This window comes from Equus przewalskii, chromosome 29 (assembly GCF_037783145.1).
Source record: "Equus przewalskii isolate Varuska chromosome 29, EquPr2, whole genome shotgun sequence".
Lineage (NCBI taxonomy): Eukaryota > Metazoa > Chordata > Mammalia > Perissodactyla > Equidae > Equus > Equus przewalskii.
Window position 1 is genome coordinate 8,958,214 of NC_091859.1, and position 22,548 is coordinate 8,980,761.

At 39.0% G+C, this 22,548-nt stretch overlaps 1 protein-coding gene across 1 annotated transcript in view; it reads left to right on the forward strand.

Moving 5' to 3' along the window:
- ACSS3 (acyl-CoA synthetase short chain family member 3) overlaps positions 1–22,548 on the forward strand; it is a 168,749-nt gene that overhangs the window by 22,342 nt on the left and 123,859 nt on the right. The window contains exon 2 of the mRNA XM_008520549.2: positions 17,227–17,371. Coding sequence (XP_008518771.1) covers positions 17,227–17,371 — 145 coding nt within the window. The remainder of the gene's footprint in view (positions 1–17,226; positions 17,372–22,548) is intronic.

Genomic DNA, 22,548 nt, shown 5'->3' on the forward strand with positions numbered 1-22,548 from the left:
TATGTGGTGCAATTAAAAAAGCAGAGGTTTTAAAAATCACAAGGCATAGTTCTGAGATCTAGGTTTGAATTACTTCTCACTGACATTTTTTATTCAAAAAGGATTCTGATGGAAATTTAGTTTTATGCTTTTTATTCCACAAAGAAGCAGTATTACTTTAGATTTTAATGAGATAAACTTAGGAAAGCCAAAATAGGTGGAAAATCAACTGTAGTTCGATATCTAAATACATTCTCAGTATATATCTTGGTATGTTTGGTATATTTCCCTTGAGTCTTTTCTTTTTTTTCTTTTTAAATTTTTACTTCGGAATAATTATAGACTCGCAAGAAGTTGCAAAAATATTACAGAGAGGTTGTTCGTACCCATCACTTAGCTTCTCCCAATGGTAACATCTTACAGAACTATAGTACGTTACCCGAACCAAAGTTGACAGTGGCACAATACAGTTGACTGGACCACAAACCTTACTTGGATTCACTAGTTCTTGCATGCACTCATATGCTTTGCATGTGTATGTGTCATGCCTTTAAAAAATCTGTACTCTATGTCTGTCTGTCCGTCTGACTCTCTAGGTCTCTATTTTTGTTCTTGCAGAAAAATGGAATATACTGTCCATGCTATTTGATAGCTCATTTTCCCACTTATACCAAGTTGTGATTTTTCTATTCTTCTATTCCATGATTTTTAATGTATGCAGAATATTTTTACATGATTGGGTGGACGTAAAGTTATTTATTTCACAATCCCTTCATGTAGATATTTAGGTGGTTTCTCTTTCTGGGTTTTTATGAAGAGGCAGATAGATTTGCATCTTTGGACATGACATTCCAAAGATTTCTGTCTCTGTCTCTGTCTGTCTGTCCATCTGTCTGTCTCTCTCTGTTTCTTTTTTTCTTTCCTTACTTTATGCTGATGAATTCTTAGAAGATTTCTGAGTCAAAGATAAATTATACGCTTTCTGATGTATATTGTCAGAATTTTTCTTTAGAAGGATTAATAAATATTGTGAATAAGATCCCACAGCCTTTTTCCTAATGAAATATTAGAGAATAAATAAAGGTTATAATTTAGTGGACACTGAGCACTGGGCTTTGTAAAATCTTAATGTTTTGTCACATTTGCTTCAGATCTTTTTGTTTTAAGCAGTAAAACAAACAAATGGATGTTTCTTGTGTATCTCCCCCAATTACATAGTCTTTATAGAAATAATCTCAGAATAATTTATAAGGCTTAATAGAAAGAAACATTTCTTCTTAGACGTTCTAAAATGATTGATAGTATTCCTCCTCTTTAATAAGAGCTTGTATTAAACGTCTCTCTGTGGACATGAGCTAAGCATTGTGCGGAATGAGTTAATGAATGTGGTATCTCCCTTCTGGGAGCCTTAGCTGTAGACGAGAGTTTGATCAGAACGTTGCAGTGTGTCATTCTGCATGAGTTATAGCCTTAAAGAGAAAGAAAAGGGTAGCAAGATGAAGGTGTAATATGAATATAGAAAAAATAAATAGTCCTAAAGTTTTCAGGTTTATAGCTCATGAGTGTCAATACCTATTTCTCCCCTCTCTTCTTCCTATTTCTTCTTAACCAGAGTAAGAGAACACCATGCCAACAAATTGGCTTCCTCCTCCCCAGCATGGTGCCAGGGCAGCTCTTTCTTCCCCTTCCTTCCTCTCTTCCTTTCCTTTTTGTTTTTCCTTCATCCCTTCATCACTGTCTTCATCAGGATTAAATGCTGAGAGGCATCTTCTCTTCCCCCCAACAAATGCTGGCTGGCACGGGAGGCGCCCCTCCTATTCTGCCCACCCCCGGTTCTCCGGATAGGTCTGAGGTTTCTGGGTTATCTGCCTGGGGCCCGGTGGGCATCCTGGTCTGTAGGTCTGGTTTTCTAGGAACCTGCTCTGGTTTGGAGTTTGGTTCCTTCTGAGCTCATCATGACTGGTTCTCGAGTTTGTCGATTGAGGACCATTGTTCCTAAGGATGTCCTAAGTGCCGTCTTGAAAAGGGCTGACCCATACTGTTTTCTTTCCTTTAAAAGGTACTTTTAAATTGATACTTATTTACGATTATATTTAGATTGTAATAAATTTATCCCTTGAAATGTACGTGTATTTTGATTTTTCACATTTGACCTTTACTATTAATTTAATTATAATTTAATCTTTTCCTTTTTAAATATTAAACCAAATCCTATTTCCTTTTGCTTCAATTCTCTGTTCTACCTGCATTTCCTCTAGAATAAAAATAAAACAAGCAAGATAGAATGGTGTTCTTACCTTCTGCTTTGAATTTAACTGTCAGGCATGACTCACCAGCGAGGCTCTTTAACATCATTCATTCCTGCCTTTTCTCTTCATCGACAGTGGATCCAGTTTAGATAACAGGTATAGATTTCTTGAAAGCCTTTCTATTCTTTTTCCTGTTGGCTGCATTTTCACCATTGGCAGTTCACTCAGTTTTAATCGGAGATGATCTGGCATGGGTGAGGACGTCTGGGCTTTCCTTTCATGTCAAGAGGGGGCAATCTGTGGGTCGAGCTGGTGGGATGGGACCAGGGTCTGAGTGTACGTACTCAAGTATAAAGGATCAGTAAAGAATTTCTCTCTTTTTTGTGTTAGGTTTTTCTGTTAAAATAATTGTCCTATAGAAAGATGTGCTTCCCGAGTACTTTTACAAAAACAACATCCCTAGTGGTTAAATTAACTTGAGGTTATTATGCTGCCCCAAGTAAGCAATTCTCCAGTTTGGAGGGTTTCCTGGAACAGTCAGTTGATATTGCTCAAGGCCAAGTATCTGTAATTTAGATGGGATGTCACTGTGCGAAGAAGGCAATATGACACCCTCTTAAAAATCTGTTTGTGTGCAATAGTAGTCTTTTGAGCTACTCATTGTTTTCGGTGAGTGTTTACCTCATGAGACTCTTTTCCTTATTTGTGTCAATGTGTCAGAAGTGTACTTCTGCAACTCACATTCATCCACACTTGCAGAGGTTTGTTTAAAAATAATTATTGAGCATTTGCTGTGTGCCATTAATGAGCTGCCCATAGGAAATAATATCTAGTGAGGGCGCAAGAATTACTCAGATCACACACACACGTAAAATTAGAAATTCATCACATTTTCTTTGGAGTCAGAAAGCATTGGGTTCCAGTCTGCACTCTTCGTTTTAAAATTCTAGGAAGTTATTTGACCTCTCTGAGCCTCATTTCTCATGTGTAAAATGGGAATAACATTGTCTTCCTGAAGAGATAGTGTGGAGATTCAATGATTTGATGTATATAAATTACCAAACTCAAAAGCTGGCACATTACTGGTGATTTAACAAAACATTAGTTAGTTCCCTCTCCTACTTCAGAACTGTTTCTTTTTCTTTCTTGTTCCAGGTGTACCTTGCAGAGAACATCAACTTGACACCCACAGATGATAAAATCCATAGGGTTTTTTCTTTGCTCCCCAAAGCTCCCGGGTCCATAGTTGTATATTCTTAGTTGTGGGTCCTTCTAGTTGTGGCATGTGGGCACCACCTCAGCGTGGCTTGATGAGCGGTGCCATGTCCGCACCCAGGATTTGAACTGACGAAACACTGGGCCGCCTGCGGCAGAGCACACAAACTTAACCACTCAGCCACGGGGCCGGCCCTCATAGGTTTTTTGATATGGCCCTTCCTCCTAGTTCTGCTTTCTTTGTTTCGTTTCTACGATACTCCTTCGCACGCATGTTTTCATTACTTATCATGACTTCTTAGGCTAGTCAGTAGACCTAACTGATTCCCTTTCCTCCTTTACCTCTTAAGTCTGGCCTGAAATCCATTTTTGACTAGGGCGTCCCCATGCTCAAAGCCTTTTACCGGCCTCGCCTTCCTTAACAAGGCATCCAAGACTTTTAAGACAGGCCTTGCACTGATCCTTCTTCCCTTAGCTCATGTTATGCTCCCACCCCAAACACACATCTCTCAGTTCAGCAGCACCAATGCACTTGCACGTCTAAAAAAGAGCCTGAACTTTGCGCTATTTTTGTACTTGTCTCACTTGCCATTGTCCTTAAAAAAAAACAGTAGTTCCATTGATTTTCAATCTCTGTCCCTTCAGCTACCTTCACTTTTCATCCTTCTCTTTTTTTTTTCTTTTGCTGAGGATGATTTGCCCTGAACTAACATCCACTGCCAATCTTCCTCTTTTTGTATGTGAGCCACCACCACAGCGTGGCCACTGACAGATGAGTGATATAAGTCTGCACCTGGGAACTGAAGTCAGGCCACTGAAGCGGTGTGTGCCGAACTCCACCACTAGGCCACCGGGGCTGGTTCTTCCCTCTCTGTTAATAAAAGCCAGTTGGAAGATTTGCATGAGCTAAAGAGAAGCCAGAACATCCCTCTTCTCTTTATATCCTAACTTCTTGGCCATGTTGTCTGTACCCTGAGTCCTCCTTGCTCTTGTTTTCCTGAATCCACTGCAAGGTGGCCTCAGTCCTCATCTACCCAAATTGCTTTCCCAAAGATCATCAATATCTATTTGTGGCTTAATTCGGTGGATAGATTTGAAGTCCCTTCTTTATTTGATCTCTCTTTAGTGTTTGACCCTGGGGCCCACCTCTGCCTCCTTGAAATTTGCTACCACTGCACTCTCCATAGTCACATCAGCCGAATGTGGCTGTAGAGCATTTGAAAAGTGGCTAGAGTGATCAAGGAACTAAATTTTAAATTTTATTTACTTTTAATTAATTAAAATTTAAATTTAGCCAGCCACCTGTGCCTAGTGGCTACCCTATTGAGATGTGGAGATACAGAACATTTCCATCCTCACAGAAATTTCTATTGGACAAGGCTTCTCTAGAGCAAGGATTGGCAAAGTTTTTCTTTAAGGGGCCAAATGGTAAATATTTTTGGATTTGCAGGCCAGATAGGTTTCATTGCAGCCACTCAGTTCTGCTGTTGTTGAGCAAAAGCAGCCACAGAGTATATATCAACAATTGAGTGTGACTGTGTTTCAATAAAACTTTATTTCTGCAAAGAGGTGGTGGGCCAAGTTTGGCATGTGGCTATAGTTTGCTGATCCCTCTGAAGCCCTGGTTTCTTTGATGTACACTCTTTTCATTCTCTTCCTATTTTTCTCTAAAACTCTCCTTTTTCAGTCTTTCATATTTCTCAAATCTCTCCCGCCTTTCTGTTGTTATCACCACGGCACTTTGTTATTTCAAAAGCCCCCTAAACAGTCACCCCCTCCTGGTATCCTGCTCCAGCCCATTGTACCCATTGTCACACAACTTTGCTTTCGTAACTGATCTAAGCCAGTTTCCTTATTTGTAAATCTGTAAATTATAGTAATCACCTGATAGGGTTATTGAAAGGAGTCAATGAAATGTGTCTGAAATTGTGGTTGGGGAAGGGTAAAGGTCTCTCACATTAGCTCATCAATGCAGAATAGGGGTTGTGACTCGGAGCCTGACTGCCTGACATCCAGTTGCAGCTGGTCGTGCACCAGTGTGGACCTCGGTAAGCCACTTGACCTCTCTGTACCTCAGTTTCCTCATCTATAAAGTGAGGATGGCATTAGTATACACACAGAGTTGTCATGAGAACTAAATGAATTAATTTCTGTTAAATGCTCATAGTGTTGTCTTGGTACAGAATGCTATGTTGTTGGTTTTTATTTTCCTTTCTTGGTTTTATAGATGAGAGAAGAAAGGCTTAGACATATCAATTGGCCTGCAATCGTACAGTTAGTAAATGACATGTCTGAGATTGAACAATGCACTTTTGACCTAAAAGCCCAGGTCTTTACACTATATACTATACTCCTTTCAGCACCCACTAACTCCTTACCACATTGCCTTATCTGGAATTCATCTCATTTTTGCTCTGTGCTTTCATCATACTTTGTTTATACCTCAAGAAATTTGCTACACTTTGCTTTTTCTTATAGTTTTTACAAATCAGTCTTCCTTTTAAAGTGGAGAACATCTTCCCAGTTACGTTTTTTTCCCTTCTTTCACAGTCTCAGGTCTAATCAACAACAAACTATTGTTAAATTTGTTGAATAGAAAAGATTTTGAAGAGAAAATCATTATTGATAGTTAATATTGAGGGTTGTAATCTGCCGAAGTCTGCTTATAAAATAATGAATTATTTCTTATAAAGGTTATATATTCAATGCCATTTTAGTGTATAGATTTAGTGTTTTAGTATGTAGATAACCAAGTGTGTCCTTCATCTTTCAATTGTTTTCAATATGGTAGCCTTGGTTTTATTTAACTTTTGAAAAAGAGCTTGAGGTTTGTTTTTGTTTTTTCCTGAAACTGTGATGTAATGAAGACCCAAATGAGAGGTCATCAGGGAAGGAAATTGTAATATGATCTGAAGAAGGAAGCTCGTATTAGGAGGTAAATTACAAGTTGGACTTTCCATTTGTTTAATAATGAATATATACAGAGTACAGAAATCAGTAGCTGAGATTACAGAGAGGGTTGCAACATTGTGACTACTAATATGGTTGTGCTGAGGAAGCTTTCAACACTCATTGCATACAAACTGAAATATGCTAGTTGTGAAACCATTTCCTAGACCACACTGTTGAAAATACATTAAGTGTTATTCTTGGAATAGGAGGGAATGGTGGAATTGAGACGAACATTTTAGACTTTACCAATTCAACTTTCTGTAGTTGGGTAATCAAATTCAGAGTAAATACTATCAATTTCCCCCTCTGAAAGATGTGATTTTTTTTTTTGAGTGTCAGAGTTTTATTTCCTTTTATAATGTTTGAAAACTGATTTAATAAATACATGCCAAAATAACAGAATTTTAGCTCTGAACAAAGGGAAGGTTTGCAGTGATGAGAACAGAAGAAACATGTGAACATTGTCCACTAGCTTCTTCTGGCACCCGGAGATCCAGACCATGGACGTTGTCAGGCTCCCAACCTCTTAAAGATCCTTCAGATATCCACTCACGTTTGTTGACAGCCCTATGCGTGGGTCAAGTAAACTCTCCAGTCTAACTCGTTTGATAAACAAGGCCAAAGTGAAATACAGGATGGGCACAAGTCAGGTATTGTGAAAGATAAAAGAGTCAGGGTGGGCTAAGGTGAAGAAGAGAAGAAATCGCATTCAAGCAAGATTCCCTTCAAAGAGCTGAGTCCAAGTTTGTACGCTAGATGTAAACTAGCAGAGGTTAATAAGGAAAAGGTAAGGGAAAATACATAATTATGTATGAGAAGAAGTCTAGAAGTAATTTCAAGGACTTTCTTCTTTATGGACCCCCTTCTGAAGACCCTTAGCTCCACCTCCATGAGCTCAGACACTGATGATGGCGCCTCTTGACTCCTTTTCAAGGACATCTAACTTTACTCTAGTGACTGTATAATTACACTAGCTGAGATTTCTCCCATTTCATTTGCCCTGGAATGTATCCCTCTGCCTCTTAAATTATGAAATATGACAATTTTAAAATTTGTTTGGGCTTGCTAACATTCGTGGATCTTCAGACTTTTCTATCAATCAGGATAGACTAAGTTATGCTGCAGGAATAAATAGCCCTCAAGTCTCCCTGGTTTAAAATAGCTCAGGTATAGCTCCCTCATCCAAGTTCATCTTAGGTTACCGGGGGGATTTGCTCCATGTCGTCTGTCCTCACTCAAGGATATAGGCTGATAGTGCAGTTAGCGTTTGCAGTGTCACTCGTCCTTGTGGCAGAGACAAGGAAATATGACAAATGCATTAGATCTTGAAGACTTCTTGCCTTATTTCTGTGGCCATGTCCTGGGCTACATCAAGCCTCGAGGCCACGCCTCATTTCAAGTAGGTTTGAAAGTGCAGTCTTATAATGCCTGGAACGAGGGCAACCACAATCACCGTGGACAACAGGAATGTTGACCACAGATTCTAGCAGATCTCTCCATGGGACTGGAAGGTTCTCTGTACCATTTGTTATGACTGCTCAGCTGCTTGAGGTTGATTCTGGTGAGGCAAATAAATAAAAAGAAGAGGCAAAAATCATATTGCCTAAATTTTAGTTTCTTAAAACTGAGTTTACATGTGTTGTAAGTATAAGAAATTCTCCTTTTTATTGGAAGAAAATTGAAAGAAAGATGTTTTTATTTAATTAAAATTTTTTCATTCACAGTAGTTATACTGATTATGGAGTTGACCAAGAGCCAAGCAACTTTGACTGTTAAAATTTATATTTTTATTTAAATATATTTAAATCATCCATTTAACATATAAATGTTCTTAAGAATAAAAAAACAGAAGTATTTATTTTATAAAAATATAGACTATCCCTTCTCCATTCTGCCCCTCAGTTTTTCTCTTACCTGAGTTTACCACTAATTAACATTTTCTTGTCCATTTTTCTAGACTCCTTTTTGTGCTTTTGTACAACCCAGAGATAAATACACAGACAATTTGCTTTGGCTAATCTAAAAGTACATTTTGGAGATTATAATACATACGTATACACACACACACATATATCTCCTCCTACATTGCTGAGCTAATTTATTTGCTCACCAACATTATATGAGAATGCTGCATTCTCTTTACTGTCCCCAACACTGTATAATATCTTTATATCAACCCATTGGGGGAAAATGGCATCTCATTATTATTTTAATGTTCATTTTCCTAATTGTTAGTAAAGCTGAGCATCATGTGCTTTTGCTTATTGGCCATTATCATTTTTTTCCTTCTATTGCTAGCATACTGCATTTCTTTGCCTATTGGATTTTTGGTTTTTTCTTATTGATTTTTAGGTACACTTTAAATATTATTGAAGTTGAGAATATATCTTTCCTCTTGTTATTTATGTTGAAAATATGCCCTCCCCACAACATAAACCCCAGCTTTATGTCTTGTTTTGTTTGAGGAACATTAGCACTGAGCTAACGTCTGCCACCAATCCTCCTCTTATTGCTGAGGAAGATTGGCCCTGAGCTAACATCCATGCCCAACTTCCTCTATTTTATGTGGAACGCCTGCCACAGCATGGCTTGACAAGCAGTGCATAGGTCCACACCTGAGATCTGAACCCTGCAAACCCCAGCCGCCAAAGCAGAATGTTCCAACTTAAGCACTGTGCCACTGGCCTCGCCCCGTATGTTGTTGTCTATTTCACATATATGTGAAATAGAATATATGCATACACATGCATATACACGCACACTCATATGAGTGTCAAAATGCAGGTAGCTGAATGGAGTACATTTCAGAATCCAAGTAAGGATCCTTGTTTGCTTGCCAATGAATCCACATTTTGATTACTACAGCCCTTCTTCCTATGATTGCTTGAGAGAGAAGAGGGGATTTCCAGGTGGCAGTGGTATGTAGGGTTTCTAGGCCTCCTGGAAGTTATAGAGAGCCTTGTTCCCGTTCTACAGGTCTTAAATCTCCTAGGGGATCATCCATTCAGAAACTCTCCCTATTTCAGAAACTTAGACTCTAGGCTGCTAAAAGTGTGTGGTGTGTGTGTGTGTGTGTGTGTGTGTATGTGTGTGGCACTTATGTCTTAATTATCCGTCTAAACACCAATGGCCCCTTCTTTATTCCTACCTGCCACTGATCTTAGAGTTATGTCAAAGATTTATTGAGAGAGTTTTTTTGTTGTGTCTTTGTGTTATCTGCTTAGGGTTTATAGGTTTCTCATGAATGCATTCTATGGTATGATTGTTTATGTTTTTCTCCACCTTTATTTTCTTTCTTTTATTTTCACCTAACAGTATATAACATGTCATGGAAATTTTTCTGTGTCAATGATGCAGGCTCGGTGAGTCAAGGAGTCGAAAGAAAGATTTCTTGGACTCTCAGGTCTGGCAGTAGTGCTCTTTTATTCAGAGAATAGTATGGAATAGCATGGGGACAGGACCCATGGGCAGTAAAGAACTGCAAACATGGGTTGAGGGTAGGGCTAAATTTAGGCATAGGTACATGAGTTATCTCTTTATAACACAAAGGAAAGATTATGTAAAAAAAAAGTCGTTAAAATGGTATCAGTGCAGCTGGGGTCTGGTTATTGGGTGGTCCTATAACTTTAGATAAGAATCAGATCGGATTAAGTCAGGATGTCCTATGCTTCCCCATTAAGAGTTTTTAGAGATAAGGTCATCCCCCCTTCCTCCTGGTACAGAGAGGGAGACACCTTTACAGATGGAGATTTCCTTTACAAATGGAAAGGTCTCTTAACAAAGGGTAAGCAAATTCTACTTTTCAGAGTTTCTTTCCTGTCTGCAGTTTTTAAAAGTAACCAGCCCAAAATAATCCTCATTATCAGTACACTTGGATCTACCATGTTTCTCTTGGCTTCTGGATTTAGCAGTCTTTCTGCTCCTGTCTGTTTTATATATGCCACGGTTCTGATCAGGTGGTAGTACCATTTCTAGTGGTTCCACTATTGCTATCAGTTTCATTTTAGTTTTATGTTGTGTTCTGTTATTCAGGCAAACTATGGGGTAAATTCAAATTGCATGCAGTTTTCTGCAGAAGGAATTCGGGGCTGGCATGGGTAGGAAAAAAGAGTATGAAATTTTTCTGTTCTTTCTTCAACATCAGTAAAAGCTGACTGAGTTTAAAGAGAGAACTAGTCACTAGCCTCTACTGACAGAACACTCCAGTGGTTATATCTAGAAACCATATAGCCCTGACAAAGACTCTGATATATATATATATATATAATTAATTAGTACATATATAATTAGTATATAATACTAATATATATGGGAAGATTGAAGCATCACAAATGAATAAGCACAGTAAGGATTAGTCAAAAATGCTGCTTGGAAAATGGACTGTTGTTAAACAAATATAATTTTACTACCTCATCATAATATATATATATATATACATATACACACATATCATACAATACATATGTGCCATATATAATATATAACAGATATTACATACATTTTACATATATTAAATACATATATGAGTAAATTATTGCCACATTTAAGAGATCAATATAGAAAGTGAAACCAGAAGAGAGTAGGATGAACTATCTTACGTAAGATTATTATACATATAGCATACTTAGAAAAATTTGCAAAGGAAAGGGAAAGTTTATTTGACTATATACAAATTGAAAATATTTCTATTTCAAGAAGCACCAGGAATTAAAATTAGTGAATAAACTGAGAAAATAACTTGTAACAATGTCAGACTAAAGTTCAATGTCCTATATAAAGAGCTTTTAAAAATTGGTAGGACATTGTACTTAATACTAGTGATCAAAGAAACCAAAATTAAAACTATTTTTCACTTCTCAAATTGAAGAGGATTGAGAATAATCTCTGTTTAGAAGAGTGTGATGAAATGAGCTTTCAGGTAATGCTGAAGGTAATACAAATTGATTCAATATTTCCAGAAAGCAATTTGATTATTTGATTTTAGTGTATGTGTGTGTCTGCTTTACTGTAGGAATCTAGCCTGCAAATGTAATAAAAAACAATGTGACTAATATTTCTCTACAAACAACGTCGTCCCAGAATCATTTAAAATAATGACAATATTGTGAAAGGCAATTTACAACAATGCAGGATTAACTTTATTACTGAATAGCCATTGAAGGGAATATTATGCCATCATTAAACATGTTTTTTGAGAGTTTTTCAGGCCCTTGGAAAAAATTCATAATGCAATCTTAAACATAGAAGAAAAATATTTACATATAGAAAAAAAGATACTTGAAATTGTATTTTCTCTGTTTTCTGCAGTGAGCATTAGTTATTTTAATCATCTGGGGAGACAAACATTTAAAACCTGCCCATCAATTTAAAAGGGCCAGTGAAGATAGAGCACACAGAAGACATTCAATTGAACTTTACTGAAATGATTTGATTTAAAATGGAATAAGAATCTTGTCATAGTACAGTAATCAAATCTTTGAGCTGGGAGGCCCCTTGCGGGTCACTTGGTCTGGTCTTCTACAGTAAACCAATCTTTAAATTGAGCCAGTTTATATTGGTATATTCATTACCTGTAAATCCTTCTGGAACCATGCCAATTTATCTCCTGCAACATTTCTCTCTTAACATTATTTGCAGGCCCTTCTCTCTGAATTTTTTTCCTGCCTACCTCAAAGAATACTCTTAAAATTCTTTAAAGTTCTTTAAGGGTACCCTTAAAAAAGAAAATCTTAAGGTGTTAGTAATTTAAATGTTAAACTCTCTCAAATTTGCAAACAATCAAAAAAAATCTAAAATTCTTCAAGTATTGTCTGTAGAGGTAGTGTTGCATGGTGTTTAAAGGTTTGGTTCTGTAATCAGGCTGCCTTGAGCAGAGTACTGTCAGATGAGTCTCCTTGTATGTAAAAGGGGGTTTATAATAGCACCTACCTCCTATGGTAAGGTTGTATTTTGATTAAATGAGTAAATGCATGTGCAATATTGGCCTAGAGTAAGAGATCAATAGATATTATTTAGAGACTTCTGGTTTCAGGACAAGAGGGAGAAAATGCACTTCTCCTATTCATCCTGTTAAGTACAACTTAAGAAGAAGGCTCCAAAAGGTAGGTAGAAGAAACCAAACCAGCTAGGAGCTTTGGGACATGAAGAATGGCATGGTGATGAGTTCCTGGGGTTTTCTCTCCACCTTCTATATCCTACAATGGAGTGCTGGAGAAGCCGGCAACCCAGAAACATTACTGGGTGCAGGGAAAAAAAAGCCCCAACAAAAACCTTCTCTCTCTGGACAAAAAAACAGAAGAAGGGCAGCCTAGCAAGACAGAAGATTTTTAGACAGTAACCACCCTAATCTAGCCAAACATCCCAGAAAAAACTGTGGTTCCAATCCCATCCTCACCAGTAAAAACCTGATGGAGAGCCTAGACTACTCCTCTTACTAGGCTGTAACAAGGTGCCCCAAACATCGCCGCCTCTCCTGGTGCTGTCTGAAAACGTTATATGGGGAGTTAGAACATTAATTCTGGCTAAGGTAAGGAGGTAAGGTGGCTCTTACACCTCTCACTGTCAGTGGAGGTCACGTGGGGAGCAATAATGAGTACCCTCCCTCTCTCAGCCAGGAAGCTTAGTGGGCTGACAAGGACTTTAAAGCAGCCATCATAAAAATGCTTCAACTAGCAACTGTGAACATTCTTGAAGCAAAGTTTTTAAAAAGTCTCAATGAAGAAGTAGAGGGGCTGACCCAGTGGCATAGTGGTTAAGTTCGCACACTCTGCTTCATCTGCCTGGGGTTCACCAGTTCGGATCCTGGGTGCGGACATGGCACCACTTGGCAAAAAGCCATGCTGTGGTAGGCATCCCACATATAAAGTAGAGGAAGATGGGCATGGATGTTAGCTCAGGGCCAGTCTTCCCCAGCAAAAAGAGGAAGATTGGCAGTAGTTAGCTCAGGGCTAATCTTCCTCAAAAAAAATAAAAATAAAAATAAGGTATTAAAAACTACCCTGGCAACTCTACCTGGATTCTAAATTCAACGTTTCTTGAAAATGTACTAATATTTTCATTCATTCATTTACCAAATATTTAGTGAGTGCCTAATGTATGAGAATGGCTATAGTAGATCTTAGGACTACAAGAAGGATATGACATAGTCTCTGTTCTTAGGTAGTCAGTCCTGGTGGTCTGGTGGTTAAGATGCATTGCTCTCTGCCAGCGCTCATTTCCCTATCAAAGAACCATGTCATCTCTTTGTCTGTTGTCATACTGTGGCGACTGTATGTTGCTGTGATGCTGAAAGCTACGCCATTGGTACTTCAAATATCAGCAGGGTCCCCCATGGTGGACAGGTTTCAGCAGACCTTCCAGACTAAGACACACTAGGAAGAAGGACCTGGGCACTCACTTCTGGGAAAATTAACCACGAAAACCCTGTGAATAGCAGCAGAGCCTTGTCTGATACACAGCTGGAAGGGGAGAGGATGACGCATAAAGGCTGGGCAGGGTTCCCCTCCACTGTACACAGGGGCGCTAGGAGTCAGAATTGAGTCTATGGCACTAACAGCAAACTGCTCTTAGATGAGAGTATAATAAAGGAAATGGAAGTAAGTAGACCAGTTGTTAATGCAATGGGATGAGTACTATGATAGAGACATGTGCGCAAGGCTTTGGAGCTGCTCGGGAGAGGGTGGTGATAAAGGTGAAGGACAGCCACGGAAACAGCTGCTGACTGGATTCAAGGAATTGCAAATTTTCTAACTCAATATAACTGAGGGTGGGAAGTTGGATGAGGGGAAATGAACCTGTGTAGGTGAATGAGTTTTGCATGTCATCTAAAGATAGATAGTTTCTATACTGAACTTTATGGAAAAGTATTACATGATTCTGAGCACCATTTGACACAATAATACTTACACTGAGGAAAGACATTCTAGTAGCATAGGAAGGTGACTTGAGAGGATGGGGTAAGGCTAGGGCAGGGACATTAATTAGATGCAGTAATTGTAACCCAGGTTATCAAGGAGAGAACCAAACAATTACAGAGACGGATGTGACATATAACTGATTGTAGAGGAGGGATAAAATCTAACTTTTGGGTTTCTAAACCTTGCGCTGGGTACAAGGTAGTTTCTTGAAATATGGAAAACAGGAGGAAGGCAAGTTTGCAGTTGGGATGGGGCTGTGGGTTAGATGTGGGCTGAAAATGATAATAGTTTTGGACATACTGTTCTTTCCAAGTAGAGGTGTCCTGCAGACTATTGGCTGTAAGGGTAAGGAGCTCAGAAAGGAGATCAAGCCTGGAGCTAAAGATGGAGCTTGAAAGCATGGGAGTGTAGTGATCACCCAGGGAACGTATGTAGAGTGCGCAAAGGGATGGATATAGAGTTTTAGGGACCACTGTCGATTAAAGATTCGGCAAAGGAAGAAAATTTCTTGGAAGATGTTGGTTCACAAACTGGCCCTGGGTACACAGAAGGCCAGGAGAAACCGAAGAAAGAGGCAGATCAGTCCAGATTGATAGGTGGGAGATTTAATAAGAAAGGGAAATTACGTGTGAGCCTTGTCTTCAGCAGCCACAAGAGGAGTAGGTCTCCGCAACCACCCACTAGAATCTTAAAGGTTTATATAGAGGCCTTAACTGTGTTGAGGCACGTATTCAGTCCAGTTGGTCTCAGTGACGCCTTGCTCTCTGAAGGCTGCGTCCTTGAAAAGGCAGCTAGTATGGGAATAGTAGATGGGATGTACATTCCAAGGGCAGGGGAGTTTCTGATTGCCTGGGTCCAGCTCATGAGTCAGCCGGTGCTTATGTCCTCTCCATGATTTCCTCCAACAGACATTAAGAAGGAGCAAGCAAAGAGGTAGGAGAACAATAAGGTAAATGATAAAGTGAATTCTCCATGAGTTTTCGGAATTGAGAGGGCTCCCAATTTGGTGAAGTGTTGAGAGCATAATTAAATATTGAACACAAAGAGTGGTAGAGTAGAAGTTGTAGATAAAGGGAGAGAGAATAATGACATCATCAAGAAGTGTTCCAGCAAGTTGATCTTCCATGAGTCGGCTTTTCAGAGACAAAAGCAGAAACAAAAAATACAAATAAATATTTTGTGGGAAAATTCCATAAGACATCTAGAAATTCTTTAAAACATCTTTATTTCTGCCACAAAATGTTGAACAAACTTTACCTTTTTCTTGGCGTATTAATGTTAGTTAATTATGGTCCCAATGATGCTGCAAATCAATTGACTGCAACACTCTCTGAATTATGAGATATTTAGGATTATTTCCATGTATCTGGAGGTCGTAATGGGATTAGCTGATCTAGGATAGGCATGACTGGAAAATTGCTCCAAGACATATATCTGGCTGGGTTGGGCTCCCTACTTCTTTGGAGTTCCGCTCGCCCCTGCGAATATTTGTTCTGGGTACCAGGCTGAGGAGGAGGAATGCCTGGAGGCTCGTCTCCTGGAGAAGGTAGAGGTGCAGACGAGCAAGCCCTATCGTGCAAGTGCTTTCAAGCCTCTGCTTGCGTCACGTCAGCTGATTAGCCAAATCATGTGGCTGAGCCCCAAATCCAGGGGCGTATTCTGCCCTCATGGAGTTGGGGGCGAGGGGAAAAGACAAAATATGGTTGATGGAAGTAGAGGTTGGGGAAGAAACGATGTTTTTGAACAAACATCAAACCTATCATACTCGGCAATTCAGAATCATTAGATTAATGACTCCTTGTGCTGTGCTGTAGTCGTATTCAGTGTTATTGAAGTGTGTAGGCTTGTTTGATGCTGATTAAAGGATCACTCCTCTTGCTGCCTTCTGTACCTGCTATTTCTGAATGCTGCCTCTGTATCTATAGCTGTTCTTCGTTTCCCGCTTCGTTTCACACACAGCTCTTTGAGTGAAGACTTGAAGGTGATACTCAGCTATTTAAAAGGACTTTTTCTTGTGGCGTCAATATTTTTTCCTGTTATTTTATTTCATTATTTTCCTGTTATTATTTCCTGTTATATTATTTCCTGTAATTTTGCATTGTTATAATATTTGCTAGTCTGATGTTGGGATGAATGGACCATTACTGTACTGTATATTTGATTCCAGTCCCCTCATCCTAAAAAAAAAAAGTGTCAAAAGTGAAGCTTTTTCTTTCAGAAAAACCAGCTTTATTTCCTTAAAAATTATCTCCAGCTATCTGCATTATATTTTTATTTGCAAAGGAAAGCATTGATCAATTAGGAGATGAAGAGTTCTGAATTACAAAGGCTTTTTTAAAATTAAAATTGTATGTGTGTGTCCGTTCTTTATTCAAATTATGAAGCATCTCGTATATACAGAAAAGAGTTTATCTATTCTTTATAAATTGGAAGCATCACATTTAATTGAAACAAATATATATGTGTGGCTCTTTCAAGGAATAATTGATTTTCCAGTAAGTTGGTCTTTTCACAGCAGGTACCCAAACTTCAGCTCTATATCTGCCGTTTGCCCTCTCAGCCTAGTGCGTCTGTGCTGCACTTACATACAATTCATTTCATCCATATAAAGTAGATTATTTTGATGCTTTATCCTCTAGTTTCATCCTAAGCAATAAAATCCACAAAGTTGTCGCCTTGAAGTGCAAGGTGTATTTTTTTCTAATGTACATAAAAATAAATACACATCTATTAAAATAAAAATGTCGCTCTGTACCATCTTAAATATCTAGTTTACGACCATTATTACCTGGCATAACACACATGGGGAAACACTGTTTTAAGGGTAGTTCTGCCAAACTAGAGATATAGGAAGCTAGTTAAGCAATAATATATTTTGAAAAGACATTCACTTTTACTTTCCAATTTTTTTTCAGGTTTGTGGAAGGAATGCTGAACATTTGTTACAATGCCATTGATCGTCACATTGAAAATGGTAAAGGAGATAAGATTGCTATCATCTATGACAGTCCTGTTACAAATACTAAGGCAATGATTACCTATACAGAAGCCCTGGAGCAGGTAATAGCAGAAACTTTCCACATGTGCTATTTGAAAATCATACAGAAATTACTTAAATAGCATACATTCTCATTGTATGCTCATTTAATTCACTTAATTGATTGACGTGTTACTGTGTTTTTCTTTTGGTGTGCATTGTAAATAGAAGCGTGTTAACTCAGGGCGGCCCCGTGGCTGAGTGGTTAAGTTCTCTCGGTCTGCTTTGGCGGCCCAGGGTTTCACCGGTTCAAATCCTGGGTGCGGACGTGGCACCGCTCATCCAGCCATGCTGAGGCGGCGTCCCACATGCCACAACTAGAAGGACCCAGAACTAAAAAATACACAACTTTGTACCACGGGGCTTTGGGAGAAAAAGGAAAAATAAAATCTTTAAAAAAAAAAGAAGTGTGTTAACTTATTTAAGGGGTTTTTACCCCTTAAATTTATATTTTACAGTACTGGAAGATACTCCTTTTACAGGGAGAGGTTAGCAAATCTCCAAGAATATGTTTAAATCCTCTTCTGGCCTTTGCTTTCCGTCCTCATTGCCATCACCTTAGCCTAGCCACTTTTCACCTCTTGTATTATCAAAGTACAGCCATTTAACGAGGTCACATGTCACCATGTCATTTAATGATGGGGGAACGTCCTGAGAATTGCATTGTTAGGCAATTTTGTCATTGTGCAAACATCATAGGGTGTACTTACACAAACCTAGATGGCATGGTCTGCTACACCCCTAGGCTATATGGTACTGGTCTTATGGGACCACCGTCGCAGGTACTGTCCGTCCTTGACTGAGACATCATTATGAGGCGCATGACTGTGGCCTCCTGACTTCCCTATTACCAGGCTCTGTTCAGATTTGATTGTCACCTAAAGTGGCAACAGTCTTTTCCTAAGAAACAACTACTTAATCTTTTCTTTAAAAATTAGAATTATTCAGAGAGTAAAATCTGGGCTCCTGTGATGAATAAGACCTTTTGGAGTCTGATCACAGCATCCCTCCAAGCTTCATTTCCTGACCTTCTTGGCCATGGACACACCTCCTTTTTACCCGGGATGTCCTGTCACGCCCTCAGACACTCCTGGCCCTTCACAGCTCTTTGCACATGCTTGTTCCTTTCCCTTATTTTCTCTTTTTTAGTTCTTTCCTCACTGTGAGGTTCTTAGGTGAATGATGATGTTGACAGATGAGTCAGGAGATTTTCTTCTTTTAACATTACAGTATAAATGAGGGTTCAGAAGTAATTATAAAAGTATTTGGGTATTGTGGGCAGTGGGAGAGTTATCCTAGCTCCGTGGAGCATTTATTTATATAAGATTTAAAGGGTGACAGTAGTGAGGGGCAGGGTTTCTCAACCTTGACACTGTTGACGTTTCAAGCCAGAGAATTCTGTGTTGTGGGCTGCTGTTATGTCCTTTGTAGAATATTTAGCAGCATTCCTGGCCTCTACCCGTTAGATGCCAGTAGCGCCCCTCCCCTAGTTGTGGGGACCGAAAATTTCTCCACACATTGCCAAATGTCCCCTGTTTGGCAAAATCGCTGCTAGTTGAGAACTACTGGGCGAGCAGAGTCTCTCACACTAGGGTTTGGAAATATTTGCTTTTAAATTAAAGCTGTTTGAATCCCATTCTCTTTTTTTTGTTTTTTGGTTTTTTTTTTTTAACCTATTTAGGGTTTCCTTTAGATTTTTAGAAACTTTGGTCAACTCTCCCTGACTCTCTGAAATTATATCTGTTTGCATCAGCAATATTCCTGTTTAGCTTTCTAAAAGATTTCAAGAAAGGCAGCTGAGATAAATCAGTGAACACGCCAATCCTAAATTCCTGCAAACAATCAAGGGAGAAGTCTTAAGCTAGTTGTGCCAAGACTGGGTGTCAGTCTGGTTGTAGCAACAAATCCCAGCTTCTGCTGATTTAAATGCAAGAGGAATTTATGAAAAGAGAGGACTGAAGAACCAGGCTCAGAGAAATGGTGCACCCCAAGAGAGAAGGGGCATCGATGAAGTCAAGGAGAACCAGCACATTGTCTGATAACTGGACCTGCTCACTTGCATCATTCTCCTTCTAGACTGACGGAGTAGGAGCATCTAGTTGACCAAATTTAGGTTAAATGCTTAACGTACCAGGCAGTAGGGAGGAAATATCTTGTCCTCTTTTGATTTTAAGGAAGGAATTGGGACCCTGGCTCCCTGTAGGACTCCTGCTAGGGAAATTTCAGTCTAATAAGAAAGGAGGTCAAATGCTGGGCAGACCAAGACAGAAAAAACCAAAGAATGTCGCAAATATACTGTTGGGTATTGGGCTGTCAGTGGGAACTGGGTATTTTAAGAATGAATTGTACAGAGACAGAACTTACATCAGGGCTGAGGAGGGAAGACACTCTGTCACCAAATGACCTTGTCATTCATCTGAGGCCATGTTTTATTATAAGAACATAAATTTCCTAATAACCTGTTCTATTCTGTGTTTTATTTTAGGTTTGCATTTTCAGCTTTTAGATGAGTTTTAGTCTATGATTAAATACTTGTTCATATGTTTTGGGCAAATTGCCACAGTCTTATTTCACTAACATAAAGGCCAGATTAGGAAGCTTATTTATATATTGTAAAAATATTGTCTATATCAACAAACTGAATTTGATACATAAGCAAACATCAGAGTCAAAGAAAAAGCTTTAGAGGGATCTAAAATAAGAAGAGTTAAATAAGGATTGCTGCTATGCTCATTTTCTGTTGTTTTGTTTTTAGTTAATTATATTGTATATGATAAATATGCACCCATTTTGCTCAGAAGCTTTTCTGTGAACTCATCTTGAGCCTAGACTCTTAGAGCCTTTTGAGGTTTGTACTGGTTCATTGGTTTCAGTTTAGCTTGACATCAAAGTACTTAAAAGGGCTGTTTCTCTCACCTGCTGACAGCGTCTGATTCCCCAGGCTTCTCTTCTCTCAAGTACTAAAGGAAGTACTGTTAGGGAAGAGTGAGGCATTGTGCTCCACGTAGATTACCTGCTCCTGGTTCCCCGTGGCCTTTCTTTTATTAGGTAGAGAAGACAGAGAAAGAAAGATTGAATGGATAATGCCATTGAGGACAAACAAAAAGAAATGCCTTTGTTCTTGTTTTAATCTCCCCTGTCTTGTTTCTGCTGGGAGTTTCCGGCTAGGTAGAACTTGATTAAGTTAGTTAGCATTTCTTATTCAATTAGTGAACCAACAAATTTTGGGTTAAATCGTTTCAGTGACATGAGGGATCTGAAGATTTTATAGAATGATTCAGAAGTAGGGCTTTTGCAAAACGGTTATCTATTATGTGGATCTGATAGCTTAAATAACTCTTTAGTAAGATTTTTCTAGAGAGATTTGAGCCTGGTTTAAGATTCATCACTCAATCAACAATTATTTATTGTGTATGCCAAACCCTGTTAGGAACAAGAGCTACAAGGTGAATGGACCCATTCTCTATTTTTAAGGAGCTAATGAAACCATGTAAACACAGTAAAGGTTACAATAGAGGGTAGTGTTATATTCTGTGGGAACACATGGGAAGGCACCCAACTCGGCCATAGGGCATAGGAAGGCTCTCCGGAAGAGTCAGTGCCTAAAACTAGCCCAAATGACCAAAAGTGGGAAGGGCAAAGCAGTGGGGAGCAGGGTCCTGCAGAGGGAGGGAATGGTATGTGCGAGAATACGGAGGGAAGAGAGCACTAGTGCCTCTGCGTGGGCTCACATAAAGCACAGCACAAGTGGGTAGGGAGCTAGGGCTTCCGGAGCCAGACTCGGAGCACTCTGCTTGCCACACTAGGATTGTACTTTATCCTGAGGGCAGTGGAAAGAAAAGAACAAGAGCTGGTCCTCCCTGTGACCTGTGGTTCTGTGTGATCTGGCTCCTGTGGCCTAGTCCACGGACCACTGCACTGCTCTGCACACCCAGCCTTGCCTCCTGCGGGCCACCCTCCTGACTTGGCCCACTGCCCACCTGAGAGCTTTGTACTTGCCTACCCTCTGCTTGGAAGTTTTTCTTTCAGATATCTTCTGGTTCATGGCAGCTGGATGCTGTTTTCTCAGGGAGATCTTCCCTGGCCATATTAAGTACCAATGTTCCCATCCACACCACTTTCAAGTCCTCATTTCTTTCTTTTAATTCAGCCATTTATTGCTTAGGACCATTGTGTCTCTCTCTCTATATTTTAATCTGTCTTCTTTAGTGTTGTCGCCTCTTCTTGATTGGAAGTTCCGTGAGGGCAGGAATTTTTGTTTTGTTCACAGAACAGTGATTGGTACATAGTAAACACCTGTTGAATGATGAGGAATGAAATACTATTTGAAATTTCTAAGTGACTCTCGCTTTGTATCAGTAATAGAACTTTATCTTCTTTCCAAGTAAATTCTAACTTCTTACTATCTGTGAAGAATTTTAGCCTATTTATATTTGGCTTGGTAGTTCAGGAGACTTTCCTCCTTGAATTTCCCACACTTGCAGCTCAGAACATCTGCATTCCAGGAGACATATGTGGGTTTATTGTATCCCCTTCTTCTTAGCTCTTTTCAAGTTAGTAGTTATATCAAACCTCAGTGAAATAAAAGGGATGTATGTGAGAGTTTATGTTTGTATGTATATGTATATATTACATATAGTGTTGATCATTTTTAGAAACTCCTACATTGAATTTATTTTCTCCATCTCTGATTTTACTTTGAATTTACTTCTGTGTGTGGCTTTTTTTATGTTCAAATAATTGTGAACTTTTATGTATTTATTTGCTAAATAAGAATGTGACCACTAAAGGGCATGTGAGAAATTTTCATGAATATGTGTTTGCAGGGAAAAGTGATGAAACCCAGTGTGTGCTAAATTTTCCTGATTTAATTCAAACTGGAAGTGTCTATTATCTCTATCAAAGGTAATTTTTGAAATATGATTATGGCAGTGGTTGTCATTATGAAGGCTGAATAACTTAGAGGAGAAAATTACTCTGAAATCAAGGGCCATGTCCCGTGAGAAGTCCTCCTTCTAACCTCTGCCCTTTAGGATGCTCTCTTCAACATGTGAATTTCATCTTCTCAGAAATATGTCAGGGTAAGATAATATGATATTCCTTTGTCACGTCATCCATATTTCCTTAAGCAAAAACCTAAAACAGAAAAACCTAACGATGCCAAAATTCATCCTTGCTGGTGGTCGCTTTGTTGAGGGGA